Source organism: Oncorhynchus keta, chromosome 33 (genome assembly GCF_023373465.1).
Source record: "Oncorhynchus keta strain PuntledgeMale-10-30-2019 chromosome 33, Oket_V2, whole genome shotgun sequence".
Classification (NCBI taxonomy): Eukaryota; Metazoa; Chordata; class Actinopteri; order Salmoniformes; family Salmonidae; genus Oncorhynchus; species Oncorhynchus keta.
This window is the reverse complement of record NC_068453.1, coordinates 1,786,389-1,812,221: the sequence shown is the minus strand read 5'-3', so window position 1 is coordinate 1,812,221 and position 25,833 is coordinate 1,786,389. Positions and strand designations below refer to the sequence as shown.

General features: G+C 40.5%; 2 protein-coding genes across 3 annotated transcripts in view; one reads left to right on the top strand and one right to left on the bottom strand.

Annotated features, from left to right (window-relative positions):
* LOC118370493 (matrix metalloproteinase-23-like) overlaps nucleotides 1–21,209 on the top strand; it is a 43,571-nt gene extending 22,362 nt beyond the window's left edge. The window contains exon 10 of the transcript XR_008088905.1: nucleotides 20,834–21,209. The gene's annotated coding sequence lies outside the window, so the exon portion shown is untranslated. The remainder of the gene's footprint in view (nucleotides 1–20,833) is intronic.
* On the bottom strand, nucleotides 2–25,708 carry LOC118370490 (choline-phosphate cytidylyltransferase A-like). 2 transcript variants are annotated; one of them, XM_035755528.2, is made up of 9 exons: nucleotides 25,331–25,708; nucleotides 24,593–24,722; nucleotides 19,466–19,562; nucleotides 15,461–15,577; nucleotides 10,851–11,002; nucleotides 9,405–9,483; nucleotides 8,948–9,090; nucleotides 6,139–6,327; nucleotides 2–4,037 (listed from the first exon to the last, which is right to left on the bottom strand). In XM_035755528.2, the coding sequence occupies exons 2-9, from the start codon at nucleotides 24,713–24,715 to the stop codon at nucleotides 3,840–3,842; spliced, it is 1,098 nt and encodes a 365-aa protein (XP_035611421.1). In that variant the 5' UTR covers nucleotides 24,716–24,722; nucleotides 25,331–25,708; the 3' UTR covers nucleotides 2–3,839. The 2 variants fall into 2 exon arrangements, with proteins under 2 accessions (XP_035611421.1, XP_035611422.1); XM_035755529.2 differs by lacking the exon at nucleotides 15,461–15,577.
* Between the last annotated feature and the right edge of the window lie 125 nt (nucleotides 25,709–25,833).

Below are 25,833 nucleotides of genomic sequence, written 5' to 3'. Positions count from 1 at the left end.
GTATTTTTCTTTGTACATATTTATTTTAGTCCTTGTTATAACTGATAGTAGTCAACAGGTTGACAGTTCATGACAAGACAGACATTTCCTTTGCCGACTGTTCCCAGGCCGTCATTGAAAATAAGAATGTGTTCTTAACTGACTTGCCTGGTTAAATAAAGGTAAAAAAAAAAAGAAAAAAAAAAAGAGAAATAATGAGGACATTTAAAAACAGGAGGATATTGTGTTGGCCCTCATAAGCCTGCCACTGGAATGCATACATTTGTGACCAGCAAAAACACAAATGTAAGCAGTAACCAGCTGCTTTTACACACACAACGCATTCAGAAAGTATTCAGACCCCTTGACTTTTTCCACTTTGTTACGTTACAGCCTTATTCTAAAATTGAAAAAATTGTTTTTACTCAATTTGCAAATAATTATCAATTGATTGGACATGATTTGGAAAGGCACACACCTGTCTATATAAAAGGTCCCACAGTTGTCAGAGGAAAAACCAAGGCATGAGGTCAAAATAATTGTCTGTAGAGCTCCGAGACAGGATTGTGTCGAGGCACAGATCTGGGGAAGGGTACCAAAAAAATGTCTGTAGCATTAAAAGTCCCCTCCATCATTCTTAAATGGAAGACGTTTGAAACCACCAAGACTGTTCCTAGAGCTGGACGCCCGGCCAAACTGAGCAATCGGGGGAGAAGGGCCTTGGTCTGGGAGGTGAACAACAACCAGGTGGTCACTCTGACAGAGCTCCAGAGTTCCTCTGTGAAGATGGGAGAACCTTCCAGAAGGACAACCATATCTGCAGCCAGACGGAAGCCACTCCTCAGTAAAAGGCACGACAGCCTAAAGGACTCTCTGTGGTCTGATGAAACCAAGATTGAAATCTTTGGTCTGAATACCAAGCGTCATGTCTGGAGGAAACCTGACACCTTCCCTACGGTGAAGCATGGTGGTGGCAGCATCATGCTGTGGGGATGTTTTTCAGTGGGAGGGACTAAGTCAGGATCGAGGGAAAGATGAACAGAGCAAAGTACAGAGAGATCCTTGAAGAAAACCTGCTCCAGAGTGCTCAGGACCTCAGACTGCGGCGAAGGTTCACCCTCACAACAGGACAACGACCCTAAGCACACAGCTAAGACAACGCAGGAAAGGCCCAGCCAGAGCCCAGACTTGAACCCCATCAAACATCTCTGGAGAGACCGGAAAATAGCTATGCAGCAACGCTCCCCATCCAACCTGACAGAGCTTAAGAGGATTTGCAGAGAAAGAAATACAGGTGGGCCAAGCTTGTGCGTCATACTCAAGAAGACTCAAGGCTGTAATCGCTGCCAAATGTGCTTCAACAAAGCACTGAGTAAAGGGTCTGAATACTTATGTAAATGTGATAATTCAGTTTTATTTATTTTTTATAAACATGCAAAAATTTAATTATGGGGTATTGTGTGTAGATTGATGAGGGGAAAAAACTATTTGATCCATTTTAGAATAAGGCTGTAACGTAACAAAATGTAGAAATAGTCAAGTGGTCTGAATACTTTCCAAATGCACTGTACAAAGCCTGGATTGCGGATGCCATATATTGGCCATTGAGAGGCCTTGAAGCCACCGCCCGGCAATATTGCCACTCCCCAGTAGGAGCAGTCCTCCATAGGAATGAATGGAATTCTACAGTATTTCAATTGAACACAACACAGGCAGACCAATTCTGATCTTTCTTCCACATCAGATCTTTTTCAGAGATGATCTGATTGGTAAACATATCAGAATCAGGCTGAGCTGCCCGTGTAAACGCAGAATAATATTTCACATACTATTGTATAAGTGCCTAAACGATTTGAATAACCACAGACTCTGGCTAAGCTTAAACATGAATTCTATTGAATAAAAAACATGTCTGGGAGGAATGCCACAATGCAGGTCTGATTACACATAGCATCAGCACTCTGGAAAAAAATCTAATAAATCACCCCCCCAAAACAATTATTTGGAATCTATTGGCATAAAGTTGTGGAGATGCACAATGTATTTGGAATTACTGATTAGTGGAATTACTATTTTCTACAACAACAAAAAAAGAAAAATCAGCAGAAGGTTTTTCCAGGAGGTGTACAAAAATGACATATATACAAGATTAAAGTACATACAGTAGATCTCCTTTAACACAAACCAACACACTTCGTACATATTAAATAAAAGCAAATGACAAAATACAAGGATAAAACAACTCAACTTGGTGACTAATCAGGTGACCAATGTAGTCAAAAGTCCTCGATCAACCTAATTACAGTTACAGAGTCGGGAGGTTATTAAGCAGAATGGAGTATGGTCAAGTGTCCCCTGATCTTGGGTCAGTTTAGCATTTTCTCCACTAATGGGGGGTATTGGGGGAGGAAGCTGATCCTAGATCTGTCCCTAGTGAAACTTCACTCCTGAGCAAGTGGAACAGCCTTAGGCCACCTGTAGGTCTACTGGCCTAGTTCACATTAGGTTGTACAACGCATATGATACAACAGGTATTCGTTATGCATTTGTCTGCACACAAATATTTACCCGACCACTCTGGAGACACCAAATAACAATATTTTAAACGTTTCCGTTTAAAAACAATATCCATTGCATCACAACTGTCGAGTCCAATGCATTGTACAACCTCCGTGTGTCCTAGGCCTAAAAGGACTGAATAGGTGTATCCAACACAGTGCAAATGCCACCCAGCCAGAACGCAAAAGCTATCCCATCCTTTCAGATCTACAGGAGTGCCTAGGCCCTATAAGGGGTGGTAGGTGGCTATGGGGGTATTCGGAATTCTGCACAAGGCTTTCTTTCTACCAAAGTGGTCTTTTTCTGTGGAGTTGAAGAGAATGCATCTACGAGAGGAGGGAGGCTCACTATGTCTTTCATTGATAACAACAGGCTGCTGTGTTGCTCCTGTAGCGTGATCACGAGAGGGAGGAGGGATGGCATTCTACTGCTTCATATTGGAGGAAACTCTCCCCATGTCCCCTCCCTCCCCATGTTTGAAACCAGCTTTTGTTATGGGATAAAAAGGCAGACAGCTGGTATGAGGTGCCGGCTAGTTTTAGACTGGGAAACAGGGAAGGGGCTCCGTACACTCCGGTACGATGGTTAACCCCTACTAGATTCAACAGCTTCTTACCCATGTCGTGCTATATCCATGTGAACTATGCTTTCACCAGAGAAGTTTAAAAATCCAGACGACTTAAGCGATTACTTCATGTGACACCCATAAAGAAAATTCAGAATGAAATCTATGGGAAAGTAGAAAGATATTATTTACAGAAAGTACCGGTTATCACTTGTTCAATTTTCTCTGGCGCTACCGTGGATTTAGCATGGCAAATACAATTCAGTGTGTGTCGGAAGAACATGCAAGTCATTTGTGAGCGAATGAGTGTCCCATCACCCACGCCCGTATTAGCTGACACCTTCCCATGCTCATTAATTCATTTTATACATCATAAATGAAACATGAAAAAACAACAACATTTTGTGTATAACAACACTGTGACCCCAAAGAACAGCCGTTTTACAGAAAGTTATGATTAAACTTCCTGTGCTATTGTGTCGTGGTTTCCTTTAAACATGACAAAGGCCTAACTGACACTAGAGGCCTGGTAAAGATAACCAGTAATGTGAGCGGGATAGGAAAAAAACGCAACATGGCATCCTAATTCAAGAACATGTGAATTATCAATTCCTTGTGAGCACTTGGGCTGGGGTCAATTCCATTTCAATTTAATCAATTGACTGAAATGGTATTTACCCTAACCCTGACCTGCACCATCTCAGCCACAGGGAGAGAAAGGAATGGAGGGAGGCTCCTAATCGTCATCCTCGCTTATGCGGTCTGCTCCACTGAGGTGGTGGGGCGAAGAGGGAGGGGAGGTCTTGGTGAAGAAGGGCAGACGGAAGGAGGGCGGCGGAGAGGGTGAGCGCTCTCTGGTCGGGCTGCTGTTGGGGCTCTGCCTGGGGCTTATGGCTTGCAGCATCCGCCCCTTCCCCTCCTTTAGCATGTGCTTCTATAGAGGGAGAAGAGAATAAATGAAAGAGAAAGATATTGAAAGACAGATCCTGCATCCCAATATGGGCTACACAAGGGTGTTTCCATCATATTTCTTATTCTACCAGTCATTTCTTTTCAAATACATTGTTGTGTCTCTAGTATGGTTAAATTAGATGACATGCTATTTTCAAATAGATTACCTAACGTTTAATTATTTGATTAAATTAATCAGACAATAACTAACTCATTAGGAATCCGGGGCACCACGGAAGTATTCGTTTATATAGAGCAGCTATTTCCCAAATCCACTCTTAAAGATCTAAAGATGTTTTATATCAATAGCAGTCAATCATTAATTATTCTTTACCTTCTATCAGTCTCATCTGAACATAGTAAAATGATTGGTTATCTGCACGAACCCTAGCATAAATTATAAATCAGCTATAAAGAAATCGACTTAATTATTTATTTACTAACAAAATAATCACAGAAATAAATAACAAACAGTAGATATTGGTTACTAACAATGATGGAAAAGTCTCTAGTGGGCTAAGCCAATATGACAGCTTGGTAGACTGAGAAAGAGCTGGAAAGAAACGGATTCATTACACAGTCTATAATTATATTAATTGAAGTGCTAATCCTTTGCACATGAACGGCCACTCATTCGAGAATAATTGCAATGTATATATATTTACGCCCGTACGTCGTTGTTGTCTTCTCTGTTGAAATCCTCGATCGTCCTGTAGGGTTCATCAGAGTCTCTGGTTTCATTTCATTTCACTTTCATTGAAGTTAGTCTTTCCTGGTTGTAGGTGGTTGGAATGGATACTTCAGAGTACCATTCAGAAATGTTCTAATAGAATAGATACATTGGCGGTTGTCTGTATTCTCATCCTAGGTTTACGTAATTTCTAGCTGTAATTTCTAAATCTTACGTCTAAGATTTGCTCTTATTCTGTAGGGATCGATAGTCTCAGAGTTTAACCATTTCTAGCCATGTAGCCAATGATCCACGTGGTATAGTCTTGTCCTTTGGTAGAGTTGTAGTTTAAATCACTTCACACACCAGCGTCACCCGGCATGTTTTGGGTCTCATAGATTCAACCATTTGCAACCTAAGCTTACTGGTTTGCGTGGTCTGGTGTGAATTTAATCAGGAGTGGTTTTTATACGTTTCAGTTGAAAAGGGTGGTTCCATGACGCCTAATGTAATGTCTGGGCTCACGGGGGTGTGGCCACTGACTAGTTAATCTTGATATGAAAATACATGCTCTCATTTAGAAGGTCAACATCACTTCACATCTTTAATCACATACATTTCACAACATTTAGATGTAAACCTGACAGCTGGGAAATGTACACTAAGAGATAGTACACTAAGAAATGTACACTAAGAGACATTTGTGTGTTCCCTGTCCTTCATGAGAACCCCAAATGAAACACACTCAACATAAGTGTGCACAGATCATTCCCACATTCTCAAATGTAGAAAGAATGTTCAATTCTCCCATTTTGAGGATTTAGGAGTTTGGCCAAGTGAAGTCCATTGTTCTCTTTCTGTGCTCTCACCCTCTCTTTCTGCATGACCAGGTGGATAACAATACCTGGGTTTAGGAGAGAGAGTGTGGGGGGGGGGCACGATCTACACCCAAAAAGGGCTATGTCATGATAACATGAAGAAAAATGAACCCATGCACACTTCGGGAGAAAGGATAGTGTCAAAAAGGATCGAAAATTTGAAACAACAACCCATAGCAACTGACAGAGGAGCTTCACTGAGCTAGCTTGATGCAGAACAGTGGCTAGATCGGATTGGTGTTGGACAAAAAGCAAGTAGCCTAACCTACTTTCCTGGGTAGAATGGGACCCCTAGCTGCTCCTCAATAGGGAGGCAGGACATTTTGCTGACCAGGAAACACGTGGGGCCCTAGTAACACGGTCAAGAAAAACTCCTGGATCATGACCCACACCCTGACATTCTCAAAAGGCTCTGTTCCAAGTGTCACCATATTCCCTACACTGTGCGCTACTTTGGAGCCTTACGGGTCCTGGTCAAAAGTAGTGTACTACATAGGGAATAGGGTGCCATTTAGGACGCATGTAGTGACACTCACCAGTGCTCCCTCTGGGCCAAACATTTGAAGGAAGTTGGCGATGAACTCTCGGGACTTCTCTTCCCACTTCTGGATCAGGTCGATGCTCTTTGTCTCTACCTTCTGTACAAACTCTTTGGATCGCTCCTCCACATCCTTCACCCTCTTCTTCACTTTGTCCACACGCTCCTGCAGGTGGTACTTCTTCTCCTGGACGGATAGGGGGCAATGTTGAGACGCACACCAAGGTCCGTAACCACAAAGCTGATCTAGGATCAGGTCCCCACCTGTCCATGTGATCTTATTCATTATGATCTAAAAGGCTAAACTGATCGTGCTTATTCTGAGGCCCTGTTTGAATACTTAATAAATGCCTCCTTCCTTCATTCCTCCCTTTCTTTGAAGTAACAAATGATATAAGGTGAGTGAGGTACACTACAGATCAATGGCAAATCACAAAGAAAGGAATGAAAGGCGGATGCATTTTTAGAGTATACGAACAAGGCCATAGTCTAACTTTATTCAAAAGGAATGCCAGAGGTAAAATGAGGCTTTCCTGTAGAAAAACATGTATTGCTATAGTCCTGTAGATACAGTTGAAGTCAGAAGTTCACATACACTTAGGTTGGAGTCATTAAAACTCGTTTTTCAACCACCTCACAAATTTCTTGTTAACAAACTATAGTTTTGGCAAGTCTGTTCGAACATCTACTTTGACCATGACCGGTAATTTTTCCAACAATTGTTTACAGACAGATTATATCACTTATAATTCACTGTATCACAATTCCAGTGGGTCAGAAGTTTATATACACTAAGTTGACTGAGCCTTTAAACAGCTTGGAAAATTCCAGAAAATTATGTCATGGCTTTAGAAACTTCTGATAGGCTAATTGACATAATTTGAGTCAATTGGAGGTGTACCTGTGGATGTATTTCAAGGCCTACCTTCAAACTCAGTACCTTTTTGCTTGACATCATGGGAAAATCAAAAGAAATCAGCCAAGACCTAAGAAAAAAAATTGTAGACCTCCACAAGTCCAGTTCATCCTTGGGAGCAATTTCCAAATCCCTGAAGGTACCATGTTCATCTGTACAAACAATAGTACGCTATTATAAACACCATGGGATCAAGCAGCCGTCATACCGCTCAGGAAGGAGACGCGTGCGGTCTGTCTCCTAGAGATGAACGTACTTTAGTGCCAAAAGTGAAAATCAATCCCAGAACAACAGCAAAGGACCTTGTGAAGATGCTGGAGGAAACAGGTACAAAAGTATCTATATCCACAGTAAAACAAGTCCTATATCAACATAACCTGAAAGGCTGCTCAGCAAGGAAGAAGCCACTGCTACAAAACCACCATAAAAAAGCTAGACTACGGTTTGCAACTGCACATGGGGACAAAGATCTTACTTTTTGGAGAAATGTCCTCTGGTCTGATGAAACAAAAATAGAACTGCTTGGCCATTATGACCATCGTTATGTTTGGAGGAAAAAGGGGGAGGCTTGCAAGCCAAAGAACACCATCCCAACCGTGAAGCACGGGTGTGGCAGCATCATGTTCACAAAATAGATGGCTTCATATGAGGCAGGAAAACTATGTGGACATATTGAAGCAACATCAGTCAGGAAGTTAAAGCTTGGTCGCAAATTGGTCTTCCAAATGGACAATGGCCCCAAGCATACTTCCAAAGTTGTGGCAAAATGGCTTAAGGACAACAAAGTCAAGGTATTGGAGTGGCCATCGCAAAGCCCTGACCTCAATCCCATATACAATTTGTGGGCAGAACTGAAAAAGCGTGTGCGAGCAAGGAGGCCTACAAACCTGACTCAGTTACACCAGCTCTGTCAGGAGGAATGGGCCAAAATTCACCTAATTTATTGTGGGAAGCTTGTGGAAGGCTACCCAAAACGTTTGACCCAAGTTAAGCAATTTAAAGGCAATGCTACCAAATACTAATTGAGTGTACGTAAACTTCCGACCCCCTGGGAATGTGATCAAAGAAATAAAAGCTGAAATATCATTCTCTACTTTTATTCTGACATTTCACATTCTTAAAATAAAAGTGGTGATCCTAACTGACCTAAGACAAGGCATTTTTACTAGGATTAAATGTCAGGAATTGTGAAAAACTGAGTTTAAATGTATTTGGCTAAGGTGTATGTAAACTTCTGACTTCAACTGTACATTTCTGGCCACAAAATGTACTGTTTAGTGAAACAATGTTATTTTTGGCCTGAAATATCAAACTTAGACTTTGACTGACAAGGAAGAAGGGGTCATGGTGATTACGATCACTTTATTTATCCAACTGTACACAAGGTCCAACGGATTTGACTTCTGCTTTATCCCAACCCCTCCAAAAGTCACAAACAAGGTTGGAGCTGGGGGCTGCTATACTATGTCAGCCGTGGAACAGTTGTTGTGGAGAGTTAAGTGCCTTGCTCAAGGGCACAACGCCAGGCAATGGCATCTAATATTTGATTTCAGCAACCCTCCGCTCACTTCCCGCCAGACCAGGGATTTGGAACTGGCAACCCTCTGGTTTCTGGCTCACCTTTCTAACAGCAAGTTCCATTATAAGTACAGTTGAAGTAAACTTGCAGTTTCATGTACTGCAATTTAAAAATAAATAGAACTAAAGTCAAAGTCTGTGTTTTTCTACACTTGTTTTAGAATGCAAGCTTCAGTGGGACATTTTTTTCTTTCAAAAGAAAAGTTGGAAAGACATTGACACATGAACAAACCATTGGGATATCCATTTCTATGGTCTAAAATGTATACATCCTTGAAGTTGACTACATTGCTAGAAAAGGTGAATAACTCACATTGATGAAACTGACATTGAGCTCTTTGGCAGTGTAGCCTCTCTGCAGGTTTCTGCGTGCGTACACGTCGTAGTCGCGGACAATACGGGTGATGATGTCAGAAGTAGAGATGCCTTCTGTCCGCTGTGTGGGTGCGAACATGCCTGAAGGTGAAGGGAGAAGTCAGCTAAACCCAATGCAGCAAAGCCACACCGGCATCAATGTCGGCCGCTGCCCAGAAGCAGCCCCTAACCTAGCCCCTGCACACCCGTGGCACTTTCTCTCAACATACAAGGAATTGATAGGTATAAGAAATATGTCAGTTGCTCCACTTAGCCTTCTGATAGGCTTAGTAGAACATTCACCATATTGCTTACACCTATCTGATGCTTTCAACTGCAAGTTCCTAGGGGCTGTTTCTGGACTGGGCCCAAGTCTTGCCGGTGCAGCGTTTACTAAATGTTGCGACTATACCCACCTGCCGCCTTGATGTGCTTGTAAACATCGTCACTTCCTGCAGAAGAATATGGGTAATCGTCATGGGCGACAAAGTCAATCTGTCAAATGTAAGACAAACAAAATGTTAGCAGAACTGATGACAGTGACAGATGGCCAACACACTTCCTGGAGAGCTACCGTGCATTCAGAAAGTATTCACACCCTTGGACTTTTTTCACATGTTGTTGTGTTAAAGCCTGAATTTAAAATATACTTCTTACAAATGAATTTAAAATGAAAAGCTGAAATGTCTTGAGTCAATAAGCCTACATAAGCTTAACAAGTCACATAAGTTAGTTACAGGGATTTCACCATGAGGCCAATGGTGACTTTAAAACAGAGTGTAATGGCTGTGATAGTTTTCTCCTGAGGATGGATCAACATGGTACTGTAGTTATTACTCCACAATACTAACCTAAATGACAAGAGTGAAAAAAGAAGGACGCCTGTACAGAATAAAATCTTGTTTGCAATAAGGCACTAAAACATTAACTTTATGTCCTGAATAGAAAACATTATGTTTAGGGCAAATCACTGAGTACCACTCTTCATATTTTCAAGTATGGCAAGGACAAGAGAGTTTTTTTTATGCTAAAAAGAAACGGAATAGAGCTAGGGACAGGCTAGAGGAAAACCTGGTTCACTTCCAACAGCCACTGGGAGATAAATTGTACTTTCAGCAGGACAATAACCAAAAACAGAAATATACACTGGAGTTGCTTAACAATATGGCATTGAATGTTCCTGAGTGGCCTAGTTACAATTTGGACTTAAAATTGACTTGAACATATATGGCAAGACTTAAATGGCTGTCTAGCAACCAACTTGACAGAGCTTGAAGAATTTTAAAAGAATAACGTACAAACACTGTACAATCCAGATGTGTAAAGCACTTAGAGACTTACAGCTGTAATCGCTGCCGAAGGTATTGACTTAAGGGAGTGGATACTTATGTAAAAGAGATTTTATTAGCAAAAATGTCAACAAAAATGGTGTTTTAACTTTATCATTATGGGGCATTGTATGAAATGGGTGAGATTTTAAAAAAATAAGTTGAGGGGTATGAACGAATACAATTCAAAATGGATAAAAAAAATTAATTCAATTATCTCATCTATTTCAACAATACTCCATGATGACAAAGTGAAAACAGGATTTTGGGACATTTTTGCAAATTCTTCCTGAAGGCACTGTACTGGTGTGCAGGCTTTCACTAAAGTCCTTCTCGAAGACACAGGATTATAGGACCTCCTTGTTTAGCTGAATCAGCTGTTTTCGAGTAGGGCTGTATCAAAAGCCTTCATACCCAATAGCTCTAGTAGTTTTAGCCATCCCTAATACAGAGTGCAAAAATCTTGTGAAAACTTATATTCTTCGGTGCAGACTGAGTGCAAGCAAGTCCTGTCCTCCGACATTTCTCACTCACCCTGTGGTCAGCCAGGAACTCCGGCGTGAGCGTCCATGGTGCGTTCCGTACGATCTCATCAACATAGCGACAATGACTGACGGTGTCGTAGCGTTCGTCCTCGTTCATTACGGTGAAGCCCTTTAAGTTGTGCGTCAGGTCGTCACTGCATACTGAGGAAAGGGAGGTCACAGGGACTATGGTCACTAGATCTGATCGGTCAGTAAGAGAAGGATTATATAATCCATGAGCCAGATCCAATTTTGGGCCATTGTGATTTTGTTGAAGGTAGGGCTGCTGCGGTGACTGTATTACCGCCACACCGGAGGTCACGAGTCATGAAGGCAGTCAAATTCCACGTGACCGTTTAGTCACAGTAACTAGGCTTCTCCAAGCTCTGATGCTGCTGATGGTCATTAGTAGTCTACCAAACGTGCTAGCCGCCTGGTACTCAGCACTCATGAGTGCCCATGAGCTCATGTTGCGCAACATTTCTATAGGCTATGCGTGAGAATAGAGTTTTGATGGACTCTAATAAAAAGAGGATCCCATCAGCTTTCTACAGGCCAGGCCTACAAAACGTTATTTATCAACTTATCTATTAACTTATTTATTAACTTCCTAATATTAAGAACAATGACAGGAACATAGCCCACCTGGCTGGTATGAAAGTCAACCATGGGAAAAGCATCCTCTATTCACTATTTAAGTGCATAGATGACAGGTATTTTCCTCCCCTGCCCCTGTTGATACAGGTGCATGATAGTGGTCCCATTCTAAATCTAAACTAATTTCACACATATGAATTAGTATATGTAAACACAAGATCTAATTAAGAATAGTCTGATGGGTCACCATATTAGCCTATCCCTTCTGAAGGATGTATTATCACTTGTGAATGGTGCCCAACTTGTGCATTAAGGCACGAAACGGAGCACACCTTTTTCCTTTAGACCTTTTCAAATCATAGTCGCAAAACCTCATGTATCCTAGTCCATATGTTTTGATAAGGTTTGTATCACAACTAAATAACAAAATTACTTAAAATTAAGCACATTAATCCACTTTATAACCAGTGTAGCGACTAACTGGCATACATAGGCTGTGTGTAAGTTTCAAGTTTGGGGAAGATTTTCACCATAAAAATTCACCTTTATAATAAAGCATTAGACGCATAATCACATTTGCAATCACTTTAGAGAACAGCGGTTTCCTGCTAATTGATTGCATTTTGGAATATTTGCGCGTATAGCCTAACGCAGTGTGTGCTTTGCTGCACTTATGTTAAAGCTAAATGATTAGGCTATCAGCCTCATTGCTTTTAAAACATTTTTTTTATGTGAGTGGTTGTATTAATTTGGGATCAATCGCATCCCACAACTATCCCAGACTATGTTTGGAATATATATATTTATTGCACAGAAGGACAAGTTGACCAATAGAATAGGTCAACTTTTGTACTGTGGGGATGTTAGATTGACTGACAGGCTAGTGCTTTTCCTGTTCGTTAGTCCTAATCCTGTTGGCAGATGAAAAGTAGGTTAATAGTGGACAGTTTTAATATCTTCAATATGCACCTCGGAATTCGTTAAGGGTGTCTGTCTTCATTCACTTGTAGCCTAATTCTTAGCTGAAATGCCTGTTAGAAGGACCCGAAAGATCTGAAAGAGCCATGTGAGTGAGAGGTGCTTTATACCACGGCAGCCGGGAGAAGGGAATTAAAAAGATTATATTCAGCCCAAGGGCACAACTGACACATGGGAGATGCTGCTGGGAAATTCAAGGTCTGGTGAGAATATTATCAAGTTCTTGTCAAATTGTGAATGAGAGATTGATGAAGTATGTGCAGCTTACAACTTTTTTCTAAATCATCATTAGAGTCCCATCATGGAACCTTTTTGAGAAAATATCCTATTTTATTAATCTAAGGTCAATTGTATTCTTCTGACCATAAAATCATAAAAAAATAATGCCACAGAATTCTAAGCAATCTTGTCTGCTAAATTAACTAGTGTAGCCCACAGCTATATTGCATATCCATTTCAGCACCTAACATAAGGACAACTCAGAGTATGCCATTCTGTTCTGCACGACAAAATAGACTACATATTCTTCATATCATGTTTCTTTAGACCCGTCTAAAATAAATACATGTGTAATACCCTTGGTAGAACCAAGTATTGAGTTTATTTGTTATAATTAATTGATAATGTACAAGTGAATAGGTTGGTTTACTTTTAAGTTTTGATGAATAAGGTCGCTTGCTAAGCTGTGGCCAATGGGAGTTGACCTGGTTAACGCGGGGGGGGGGAAGGAGGGAGAGACATTGAGAAAAGGATGGACATTACATTACGACCGTTGGTGAAGAAAAATGATAAAAGATCACGCTAAATAGAACAAAACCCATACCTATTGAGTTTGGAAGGGAAATACCGTACAAGTACTGTTGCCCTCTTATATTTTTTCACTGAAATTGTCCATCATCCCATCTGAATGTTTGTTTTATCTTGTTCATTTTAAAGATGATACATTGTTTTATCTAAACCAGATCTATTGTGTTATATTCTCCTACATTCAATTCACATTTACACAAACTTCAGAGTGTTTTCTGTCAAATGGTACCAATAATATGCATACCCTTGGTTCTGTGCCTGAGCTACAGGCTGTTAGATTTGGGAAGGTCTTCAGGCGGAAATTGCACAAAGTAGGGGGTAGCTGTAAGAGGTTAAAAGTTCACTTGTGGAATTTCTTTCCTTCTAAATGCATTTTAGCCAATCAGTTGTGATAAGGTAGGTATACAGAAGATAGCCCTATTTGATAAAAGACCAAGTCCATACTATGGCAAGAAGTCCATCATTACTTTAAGCAAGCCAAAATTTAAATAACTTTGAATGTTTCTTCAAGTGCAGTCGCAAAAACCATCAAGCGCTATGATGAAACTGGCTCTCATGAGGACCGCCACAGGAAAGGAAGACCCAGAGTTACCTCTGCTGCAGAGGATAAGTTCATTAGTTACCAGCCTCAGAAATTGCAGCCCAAATAAATGCTTCAGAGTTCACGTAACAGACACATCTCAACATCAACTGTTGAGAGGAGACTGCGTGAATCAGGCCTTCATGGTTGAATTGCTGCAAAGAAACCACTACGAAAGGACACCAATAATAAGAAGAGACCTGCTTGGGCCAAGAAACACGAGCAATGACCTCCAGGCTGTCTAAGGGCTATTTGACCAAGGAGAAGAGTGATGGAGTGCTGCATCAGATGACCTAGCCTCCACAATAACCCAACCTCAACCCAATTGAGATGGTTTGGGATGAGTTGGACTGCAGAGTGAAGGAAAAGCAGCCAACAATTGCTCAGCATATGTGGAAACCCCTTCAACACCATTAGAAAAGCATTCCTCATGAAGCTGGTTGAGAGAATGCCAAGCGTGTGCAAAGCTGTCATCAAGGCAAAGGGTGGCTACTTTGAAGAAACTAAAATATAAAATAGTTCCTCTGTGGAGATGGGAGTAGTTTCCAGAAGGACAACCATCTCTGAAGCACTCCACCAAAAAGTCAATAGGTCTGAATACTTCCCGAATTCTTTGTATGTCATGGATGTTTAGTAAAGTTTTGTACACTCAGTGTATATCTGGCACATGTGTCTGTGTATTTTACATCACTATGAAAAATGTTGGGCATACTACAATTACATTTCATACAGTCATGCAAAATTGTCCAATAAGACTCCATTGAGTTCCTTGGTGGCCATAGTGGCTTATGTGAGGTTAATGTGTGAATTCTGTGATGCCACATCTACAAACATGTTTTAAACCCTGTTCTAGCTTTGTGTGTGCAATTTGGTGCCTCTATTACCAAAGTTACAATTCAAAAACATAGCTGTCCCAATACATGTATTTCTATGGCTAAGCTGCCACCATTCTAATACCAATGGCACAATATGGGTGATATGGTATTTTTAAACAATAGATGTAGCTTTGCTTTCAAAGTTGGTTATATTTTAAATCATTTGAAGTAGAATTTCATTACCTTTTAGAAGCACTTGTCAAACATACATTTTAAGCTATCAGGGTGTTTCTTTATAAAGCCATTTATACATGTAATTCTGATATGTCCCCTAGAGGACAACGGTCAAAATTCTATTGAAATGAACATTCCAAGAATTAGTCTGATGGATTGCTGTGAATCGAAGCTTTCCAATAATTATATATGATAAGAGTATAAGTGAGCAATAACTTGTATACTGACATTGTATGTCAAAGGGTAAAATCCCTATGGGAAAAATTAATGGGATGGAGGGATGAATGAAATAAGTTAACAAATGCTGCACTGTCATCACAAATTTTCCAACTAGGGACATAGACCTTCAAATAAAATCACGATGAGACATCATTGACCCAAGAGAGCCTGACTGACCCCCCTGGCTCATGGATTAATAGGGCCATGTAACCTGACCAGTAAAAACTCTGGGTACCGTAGTTTAACTACGGCATTCATCAATTTAGTGTGACTGACCAGAATGTATAGGAGTGAGGATAACTTGGCAAAAGTGACATTCATAGATGCCTTTGCCCCTTCTGGTCATGAAGAGGTCAAGAGAGAAAACATACAGTACTTATCAACCCTGACCTCCGACAATTAGATGGGTGTTTGGGAAGAGCCCCTTGGCTTGCATCAGTGCTCGGGCGTGGCCGGAATGGAACATGTCAAAGATTCCATCTGCATATACCCGCACTGGACGCTCTTCTGAAAGAGCGAAATGGGGAGTGTGAGGGTGTGAGAGTGAAAAAAGGGAGAAAAAAAACAGAGAGAGATGGAATGTTAACACCACGGTCGTGTTCACTAGGCACAAGACAGTAGTAAACGGTCCTTCTATAGGACGGTCCAAAACCTCCATAGGACGTACTTCCATGACAGAACTTTTCATTGTGGAGGGTTTTGAAACATTCTGCTACAGTGTACTCAAATGAACACAACACAGAAGTGCAAAAACTTTAGCTGGTGCCAGGGGGAGCTCTGATATTTCTCTAAATATGAGTATGAGTCATAATACCCATAAAACCTAGCGGTCAAACAAGGAAATGGTTCCAATCATTTCTCCACTATTCATTTTTCCCATAGGAAATTTTAGAAACACTTAAAATAAGTACTGTGTTTCATGTAGGCTTACCCTGGAGTGACGTTTTGATAACCGTGTAAATCTTCCTAGAACAAGGTGACTTTTATCAATATATTCGCCTGTATTTACCCTCCAAAAATGAAATTATAATTAGCTGCTAATGTGGCTATCATAAATAACTACAAATGTCAAGATGATCTGGACTAGACTGACGAATCAGGGCACAGGTAAGAATCTCTGGATCTAACGAGACCTACATTTTGTAAAGAATAAATTGGATACATTTCTTTAAATGGACAATTCTGTGAACTGTCTGTGTACATTTTTTATTGAAACAATACCTGTTAGCATATGTGATAGCTAGAGATGACCTGCACGAGTTTGCAGGGATTTGTAGTCTTGCATGATGTCTACTTTGATGCTAATTAACATTTTCAAATCTGAGTAAATTTGTATTTATTATGGATCCCCATTAGCTGCTACTCTTCCTGGGGTCCAGCTAAATGAAGGCAGTTGTATAAAACATTACAATACATTTCACAACACATTAAGTGTGTGCCCTCAGGCCACTACTCTAATACCACATATCCACAACAACAAAAATCCATGATTACGTGTGTGTATCGTGCGTAAGTTATCGTATGTGTATGCATGTGTCTACGCCTGTTTGCGTTGCTTCACTGTCCCATAAGGTGTATTTTGAAATAAAATGTTACTGCTTGCATGAGTTACTTAATGTGGAATAGAGTTGTAGTCATGTAGTCATGGCTCTATGTAGTACTGTGTGCCTCCCATAGTCTGTTCTGGACTTGGGTACTGTGAAGAGACCTCTGGTGGCACGTCGTGTGGGGTATGCATTTGTGTCCGAGCCAGGGCTGTGGGGGTCACGAAATTTCGTCAGCCGGTGATTGTCAAGCAAATAACTGTCGGTCTCACGATAATTGACCGTTAATTAATATGAACACATTTAGCAATGCCTGGCTTCCACACACAGCCTTCAAGCCATTTAGAAAAGTCTCATGAATCCATGTAATATAGTCTACACCTTCACAATAAATCCATTATTTTAGACAGGTCTAAAGAAGCATAATAATAAGAAAATGTAGTCTATTTCAGAACAACATACTCAGAGTTGTCCCTTTGTTGGGTCCTGATCTGACTATGCCATATGGCTGTGGGCTACACTAGTTCATTTAGCAGATAAGGTTTGCTTATTATTCCATGGCATTATTTCATAGTATGTAAAATAAAATTGAACAAAGCTGAATAAAATAGATATTTCTCCAAAACGTTGAGGGAATATTCTGTGTTGAGGGTTTAAGAAAGAAACAGGTACTCCTATATGCTTAATTAATTTAGAGTTATTAATGTAACTTTAATAGTTCTACACATTTTGGGCTATACGTTTTGATTTTGAATACATTGTAAGGCTACATGAGACTAATAATGTTTTTGCTTGAAAAGGCATGAGCTCTGCTTTGTCTTTTTGCGCAGGCTGTACATACTCCAATAGTCTCTCACTGACAATTTGCCAAGCACTTGATAATGCCTCATATTTTACAGCGACATCCCCTGGTGGCCATAATGCACCCCCCCCCCCAAAAAAAACATGCCTTTTGCGGCCCAGAATGCTGCGTTGTGCCCTTCTCCCAGAGTGTGCTGCACAATCCGAAGCGCCTCTCCGTCACGTGATCGGGTCTTTCTCACAGGCTACAAGTGAAGACAGACACATTGGGGGCGCAACTGTGGACGTCCTGATCCAATTCCGAGGTGCATATTGAAGATATTGGAAGAACTGTCCAAATTTACTTCGCCAGCCAACTAGATGAGCAGGTCTAACGAACAGCAAAAGCACTAGCCTGTGTCAATCTACTATCCCCCATAGGACAAATGTCAACCTATCATATTCTGTGCAATAAATAAAATATTCCAAACATAGTCTGGGACAGTTGTGGGATGCGATAGATCCCAAATTAATTACAACCACTAGCATCAAAAAATTTTTTTTATGCAATGTGTCTGACGCAACAGATCAGAATGTTGATAAACTATTAGGCTATTTAGCGGGAAAACACCATTCTCAAAAGTGTCCGCAAATGCAATTATGCATGTAATGCTTTTATTATAAAGGTGCATTTTTATGAAGAAAATTATCTTCCCCAAACTTGAAACTTACGCACTACTTATATATGCCAGTTAGCTTCTACACCCCTTGTAAAGTGGATTAATGTGCTAATTTTAAGAAGTTGTTTGGCCACTTTAGATACAAAATATGTAGGCATATAGGCTAGGCTACATGAGGTGTGCGACTATGATTAGAAAAAGTCGCAAAAAAAGGCAATGTTTCTTATAATTGCAATTGCAGTCCCTCTTTGTGGCACCTGACCACACGACTGAACAGTAGTCCAGGTGCAACAAAACTAGGGCCTGTAGGAACTGCCTTGTTGACATGCCTGTTAAGAATGCAGAGTAGCGCTTTATAGACAGACAGTTTTTACAATCCATGGTTAGTCACCTCAACTTGCTCAATTTCCACATTATTCATTACAAGATTTAGTTGAAGTTTAGGGTTTAGTGAAAAAAACAATACTTTTTTAAATATTTAGGAGTAACTTATTCCTTGCCACCCATTCTGAAACTGCAACTGTTGCAGTCATTTCAGTCACTGTACTAGCTGACATGTATAATGTTGAGTCATCCGCATACATAGACAAACGGGCTTTCCTCAAAGCCAGTGGCATGTCAAAGCAAGAGGCCTAGACAGCTGCCCTGGGGAATTCCTGATTCTACCTGGATTATGTTGGAGGCTTCCATTAAAGAACACCCTCTGATCTGATAGACAGGTAACTCTTTATAATAATATAGCAGCGGGGGTAAAGCCATAACACATACGTTATTCCAGCAGCAGACTATGATAGATAATGTCAAAAGCCGCACTAATGTGTAACAGCGACAAATCTTTCTAGCATCAATTTCTCTCAGCCTATCAGTAATTTGTGTAAGTGCTGTGCTTGTTAAATGTCCTTCCCTATAAGCGTGCTTTGTTTACTGTAAAATAGCATTGTATCTGGTCAAACACCATTTTTCCCCAAAAGTTTATTGAGGGTTGGTAACAGGCTGATTGGTTGACTATTTGAGCCAGTTAAGGGGGCTTTACTATTCTTAGGAAGCGGAATGACTTGCTTCCCTCCAGGCCTGAGGTCACACATTTTCTAGTATTGCCACTCCAATTTGCTATGGCAAATAGGAGTGGCAATATCGTCAAATATATGGATAAAAAGTAACTTTGTCCAAGAGAGATTTACATAGTGTTGAATATGTCACGCCAGGGTAAACCTATATGAAACACAATACTTAGTTGAAGTGTTTCTAAAATTTCCAATGGGGAAAACGGTGGAACCATTTTCCCGTTTGACCGCTAGGTTTTATGGGTATTACGACACCACTCAGGTGCTTTATGAACCTAGTTTAGCTGTGGTGAGCTAGAAAAATGGAAGAATGAGTGAGAAACTTACGTGGGGTGCCCTGGCATGCCTCCTCCATACTGACACGCACGTACGGAGCGGTAACTGGTTCTAGCTGGTCAGCAAATGGGGCTGGATCTGTCAGACCCTATAAAACACACACACAAACACAGACAGTATGACAATGTGCTTGGGTGACAGTCTTCACCCAATCACTTCCTTAAGTCCCATTCACATTAACCATAAGCACTCTTATGTTATGCATGATGTCATTCACTTGAACGGGGAATGTCCAAAAATATGCCTTTTCTGTTAAGCAAATTCTACTTTATGACTGTTGCCTCCAGTTTTAGTTTATTGTGATTTGTTTTTTATTATAATTATTAGGTGCAGAGGTCGTTACCTACAGTTTATACAACGGGTGGGTCTAATCCTGGATGCTGATTGGTTAAAACTGAATTCCGGACGGTGTCTATTCCACAAGTTACCACTGGCTAAATCTACGACGTTAAAATGTTCTGTTCCATCTGACTGCGCAATCCACTTTCTCATCAGCCCAGCCAGGCAATTCATAAACTTGATCCACTATAAAAAGCATCAAGACATTATCTCCCATTTCATTGAGACTGGCATTTGATTTAACAGTGGAGATTTGTATAAACCTTGGTTGTCTGTCTCTCTGACACCTGCAACATTATTTCAATTTTGAAATTCGATCTCCAGCGGTCCCATAGTAATGAACGTGTCAGTAGTTAGGACGAGACAGACACCTTTTCTCAGCCAGTCAAAATCATGAATCAGCTGGCATCAATATTTATGGATATATACAGTACCAACCAAAACAGTACCACACCTACTCATTCCATTTTTTTATTTTTTTTATTTATTAAGTTTTTTATTTTATATTTTAAACAATTGTCTACATTGTAGAATAATAGTGAAGACATCAAGCTATGAAATAACACATATGGGATCATGTAGAACAAATATTTGAGATTCTTCAAATTCTTCTTGCCTTGATGACAGCTTGGCACACTCTTGGAATTCTCTCAACCAGCTTCATGAGGCTACTGAAGGACAAATAATAAAAAGAGACTTGCTTGGGTCAAGAAACACAAGCAATGGACATTAGACAGGTGGAAATCGGTCCTTTGGTCTGAGTCCAAATTTGAGCTTTCTGGTTCCAACCGTCGTCTTGGAGACGCAGAGTTAGTGAAATTATGATCTCTGCATGTGTGGTTCCCAACGTGAAGCATGAAGGAAGAGGTTTGATGGTGTGGGGGTGCTTTGCTGGTGACACTGTCAGAGATTTATTTACAACTCAAGGCACACAACCAGCATGGCTGCCACAGCATTCTGCAGCGATACGCCATCCCATCTCGTTTGCGCTGTGTGTGACTATCATTTGTTTTTCAACAGGACAATGCCCCAAAACACACCTCCAGGCTGTGTAAGGGCTATTTGACCAAGGAGAAGAGTGATGGAGTGCTGCATCAGATGACCTGGCCTCCACAATCACCTGACCTCAACCCAATTGAGATGGTTTGGAATGAGTTGGACCGCAGAGTGAAAGAAAAGCAGGCCAACAAGTGCTCAGCATATGTGGGAACTCCTTCAAGACTGTTGGAAAAGCATTCAAGGTGAAGCTGGTTGAGAGAATGCTAAGAGTGTGCAAAGCTGTCATCAAGCTAAAGGGTGGCTACTTTGAAGAATCTAAAACATCTTTTGATTTGGTTAACACTGTTTTGCTTACTACATGATTCCATATCTATTATTTCATAGTGTTGATGTCTTCACTATTATTCTACAATGTAGAAAAAAAATAAAAATAATAATAATAAAGAAAAACCCTTTAATCAGTAGGTGTGTCCAAACTTTTGACTGGTACTGTATATAAATAAATGTCAACAGAAAACAGGTAAAATGAAATTAAATTCAGCTAGTTTGCTGTCTTTCCAGCTTCAGTTTGAAGTGATTGTGCAAGCTGTGTTGTTGGCTAGCTCCTCTGACCAACGGTGTCCTGAGAGCACATTTTCTCTGCCAGGCGAAATCTTGCATCATTAGCTCATTGTTGTGGACGTATCAAAATAAATCTCACTAGAAAACAGCTTAAAGAAACGCAAATGCACCTACTTTGCTGTTTTTCTGTCTGGACTGTTTGACGTGACTGTAAGTTAGCCGCAGCTGTTGGCTAGCTAGCAAGCAAGGGATCAGAATGAACGATTGGGTCACGTCCATAAACACAGAACAAAAATAGTTAACGACAGGGTCATGTCTCTGGCAACCCAACGGATAGAACGGCTTGGATAGCAAACTTAGATGTGTGCCGGGACAATATCTCGTGGAAGGATGAAATTGTATTAACACATTGACAACTTTATTTTGATTAATCATTACTTGAAAATGTTGATAACCAGTTGTATAAAAGTGATTATAAACTGGGTGGTTCGAGCCCTGAATGCTGATTGGCTGGCAGCTGTGGTTTATGAAACCGTATAGCACAGGTATGACAAAACATTTATTTTTCCTGCTCTAATTACGTTCGAAGCCAGTTTATAATAGCATTAAGGCACCTCAGGGGTTTGTGGTTTATTTCCAATAGACCACGGCTAAAGGCTGTATCCAGGCACTCCGCGTTGCATCGTTGTCGTGCCATATTCTTTCCATTGTTTAATACTGGATTTAAATGGTGCTCCGTGGGATGTTCAAAGTTTCTGATATTTCTTTATAACCCAACCCTGATCTGTACATCTCCACAACCCTGTCCTATTTGGAGAGCTCCTGGTTCTTGATACCGCTTGCTTGGTGGTGTTGCAGACTCTGGGGCCTTTCAGGTGTGTGTGTAATATATATATAAATACACACACACACACACACACACACACACACACACACACACACACACACACACACACACACACACCGATTATGATTTTTCAACGGCGATACCGATTATTGGAGGACCAAAAAAAAGCTGATACCGATTAATTGGCCGTTTTTTTGTTTTTGTTTGTAATAATGACAATTACAACAATCATGAATGAACACTTATTTTAACTTAATATACAAATAAAATAAAATAAATTTAGTCTCAAATAAATATTGAAACATGAAGTTTTACGTTGTAGTTATTATAGGAATTATAGGACTGTTTCGCTCTATTCCATTTGTATTTCATATACCTTTGACTATTGGATGTTCTTATAGGCACTTTAGTATTGCCAGCCTAATCTCGGGAGTCGAAAGGCTTGAAGTCATAAACAGCGCTGTGATTCAAGCATTGCAAAGAGCTGCTGGCAAACACAGGAAAGTGCTGTTTGAATGAATAATTATGAGCCTGCTGGTGCCGACCACCACTCAAGACTGCTCTATCAAATCATAGACTTAATTATAATATAATAAAACACAGAGGTCAGTAGGTCATTAATATGGTCAAATCCGGAAACGATCATTTCGAAAACAAAATGTTTATTCTTTCAGTGAAATACGGAACCGTTCGGAAATACGGAATACGGAAAATGAATTACAGTCTTTGTTAGGAAGAAATGGTCTTCACACAGTTCGCAACGAGCCAGGTGGCCCAAACTGCTACATATACCCTGACAAGAATGCAAATGAGATAAATCACCCGTTTGGCGAAGTAGGCTGTTATTCGATGATAAATTAACAGGCACCTCATTGATTATATGCAACGCAGGACAAGCTAGTTAAACTAGTAATATCATCAACCATGTTTCGTTTTTTTACAAGATAAGTTTAATGCTAGCTAGCAACTTACCTTGGCTCCTTGCTGCACTCACGTAACAGGTGGTCAACCTGCCACGCAACGCAGTCTCTTAGTGGATTGCAATGTAATCGGCGTCCAAAAGTACAGATAACCGATTGTTATGAACACTTGAAAATCGGCCCTAATTAATCAGTCAACCTCTAATTCATACTGTTTCATCCTTCCACAAGATATAGTCCCGACACAAATCTAGGGTTGCTACCCAAGCCGGCTGGTCGTTCATTCTATCATTCTATTTGCAAGAGACGCAACCCAGTCATTCAGTCTTTTTGTTCTGCATCTCTGGACACGACCCAGTCGTTCATTCCAAAATGTCCCATTACCATATTGGCTGGCAACATTCTTATCCCTTGCTTGCTATCTAGCCAACTACGGCTAACTTACGGTCACGGCAAAAAGTGCAGCAAGAATGGCAAAGTAGCCACATTCACATAAGCTGTTTTTAGTGACATTTAGTGGGATACATCCAAAATAATGAAGAAATGAGGCGTGATTTCGCCTGGCATAGAAAATTTGCTCACTCGTGAGGACACTGTTGTTCAGAGGAGTTAGCCAACAGCACAGCCAATACAATCACTTCAAACTGAAGCAGGAAAGAGTGCAATCTAGCTGCATTTAATTTAGTTTTACCTTTTCAATTTACATTTATTTGTATATATCCATAAAAATTATGTCAGCTGATTCATGAATTTGACTGGCTAAGAAACTCTACCTGCCTTCCTGTCTGTCATCTCGACTCCCAACAAGTTCATTACTATGGGACAGCTGGAGATCGAAATTTGAATATTGAAACAATGTTGCAAAATGTTGGGAAAGACAGACAGACAAGGTTTATACAAATCTCCACTGTTGAAAACTAAATGTTAGTCTAAAAGAAATGTGAGCTAACATTTAGATCATTTTTTATAGAGGAGATCAAGTTTATAAATTGCTTGGCTGGGCTGACGAGACAGTGGATTGCGCAGTCAGATGGAACAGAAAAAAATAGGTATTTTAAGGTAATAGATTTAAAAGGTGGTAACTTGCGGAATATACACCGGCTGGAATGCGGTTTTAACCAATCAGCATTGTACCCACCCCGTTGTATAAAATTAATTATAAACTGGGTGTTCGAGCCCTGAATGCTGATTGGTATATGAGACCGTATACCACGGGTGTGAGGAAACATTTCTTTGTACTGCTCTAATTACGTTGGTAACCAGTATATAATAGCAATAAGGCACCTCGGGGGTTTGTGGTATATGGCCAACATACCACGGCTAAGGGGTGTATCCGGGCACTCCACGTTGTGTCGTGCATAAGAACAGCCCATTGCCGCGATATATATACACCACAACCCCCGAGGTGCCTTATTGCTTAAATAGGTCGTGATGTAAACGGGCGTCACTCACCACTGTGGATCGTCGGACTTTGACGGCCTGCTCTCCCGCCATATCTCCATTGATTTCATCCCTCCTCCTCTTTCTTGATGTTTTCCCAGGCAGTCGGTGACAACTGTGTGCTTCTGCTTCCATGGTCGCACTTCGATATGGATAGAGAATCAATTATTTTTCTGAAAAAGCTGTGCTCTGGCTTTTAATCTTAACCACTGGATGTGGCTGTTATGCACGTTTACAATATTTTTTCTTTACAACTTTCACAATTAGCTACAACTTCTTGATGCCAATTGGTGATTTCACCAGATACGCATTTATTGTAGCCCTTACTGTATACAAAGGATCGAGAAGAGGGTCGAGATTTCTAGGCCGTGCAAATTTTATTTTATACTAGGCAGTCACAACCATTGCTGACTCAATACCAATACAATAAGCATAACATAAAACGTTAATGGACTAATCTATCCGGGGACAACTCCCAAAAATGCAATCACGCGGGTGAGATTGACACTGGTGATTCCTACGTGTGACAGACAGGAAGGAATGATGAGATATATCAACATCTAGCTAGCTAACGTTAGCTGCCCAAGAGTCAATGATTAGTTTTAGCTACGATTTCAGCTCCACACTTTCTCAAAAAGGTTGTGAAATTGGGCCATTTTTCTTATTTCGGCAATGGAAAATGCCTACTGCTGGCTGGCTCAAACAACTGTTAGCTAACTTAGCTAGGTAGCCTAAGCGTTAGCTACAAACCTGTGTGTAAACGCAGCTCGTCTCGCTTATTAACGTTAGTTCTCTTCCGGGTTTGATGTCCAAGCCCGCAAAGTTTCCATCGAAAGTGTAAATGTGTGGTTCTGATTAAGTTGCTTTCCAAGACAAAGTACCAGACAACAATCGACTGACACAAAGTTTGATTGACAGCTTGTCGGAACTACAACGCTTACAGTAGGAAATGACATAACTCATCAGTGAACCATGCACGTGTTGCCATCTGCTGGATACTATATGCAACAAAACAATTCTAAAGACATTACATTACATTTAAGTCATTTAGCAGACGCTCTTATCCAGAGCGACTTACAAATTTCCCATCATAACTCATCAAGCTTAGTTAGCTAATTAACTAGTTGCCTAGTTCTAATACAATTACAACCAGGGCAAAGTGGTTTTCCAATCTCTCTTATGGTTGTATGCCTATGTTCCTTTTCATACAACATTTGAAGTGCATGAGCCGCTAAAATGTTATTGGGTATGCA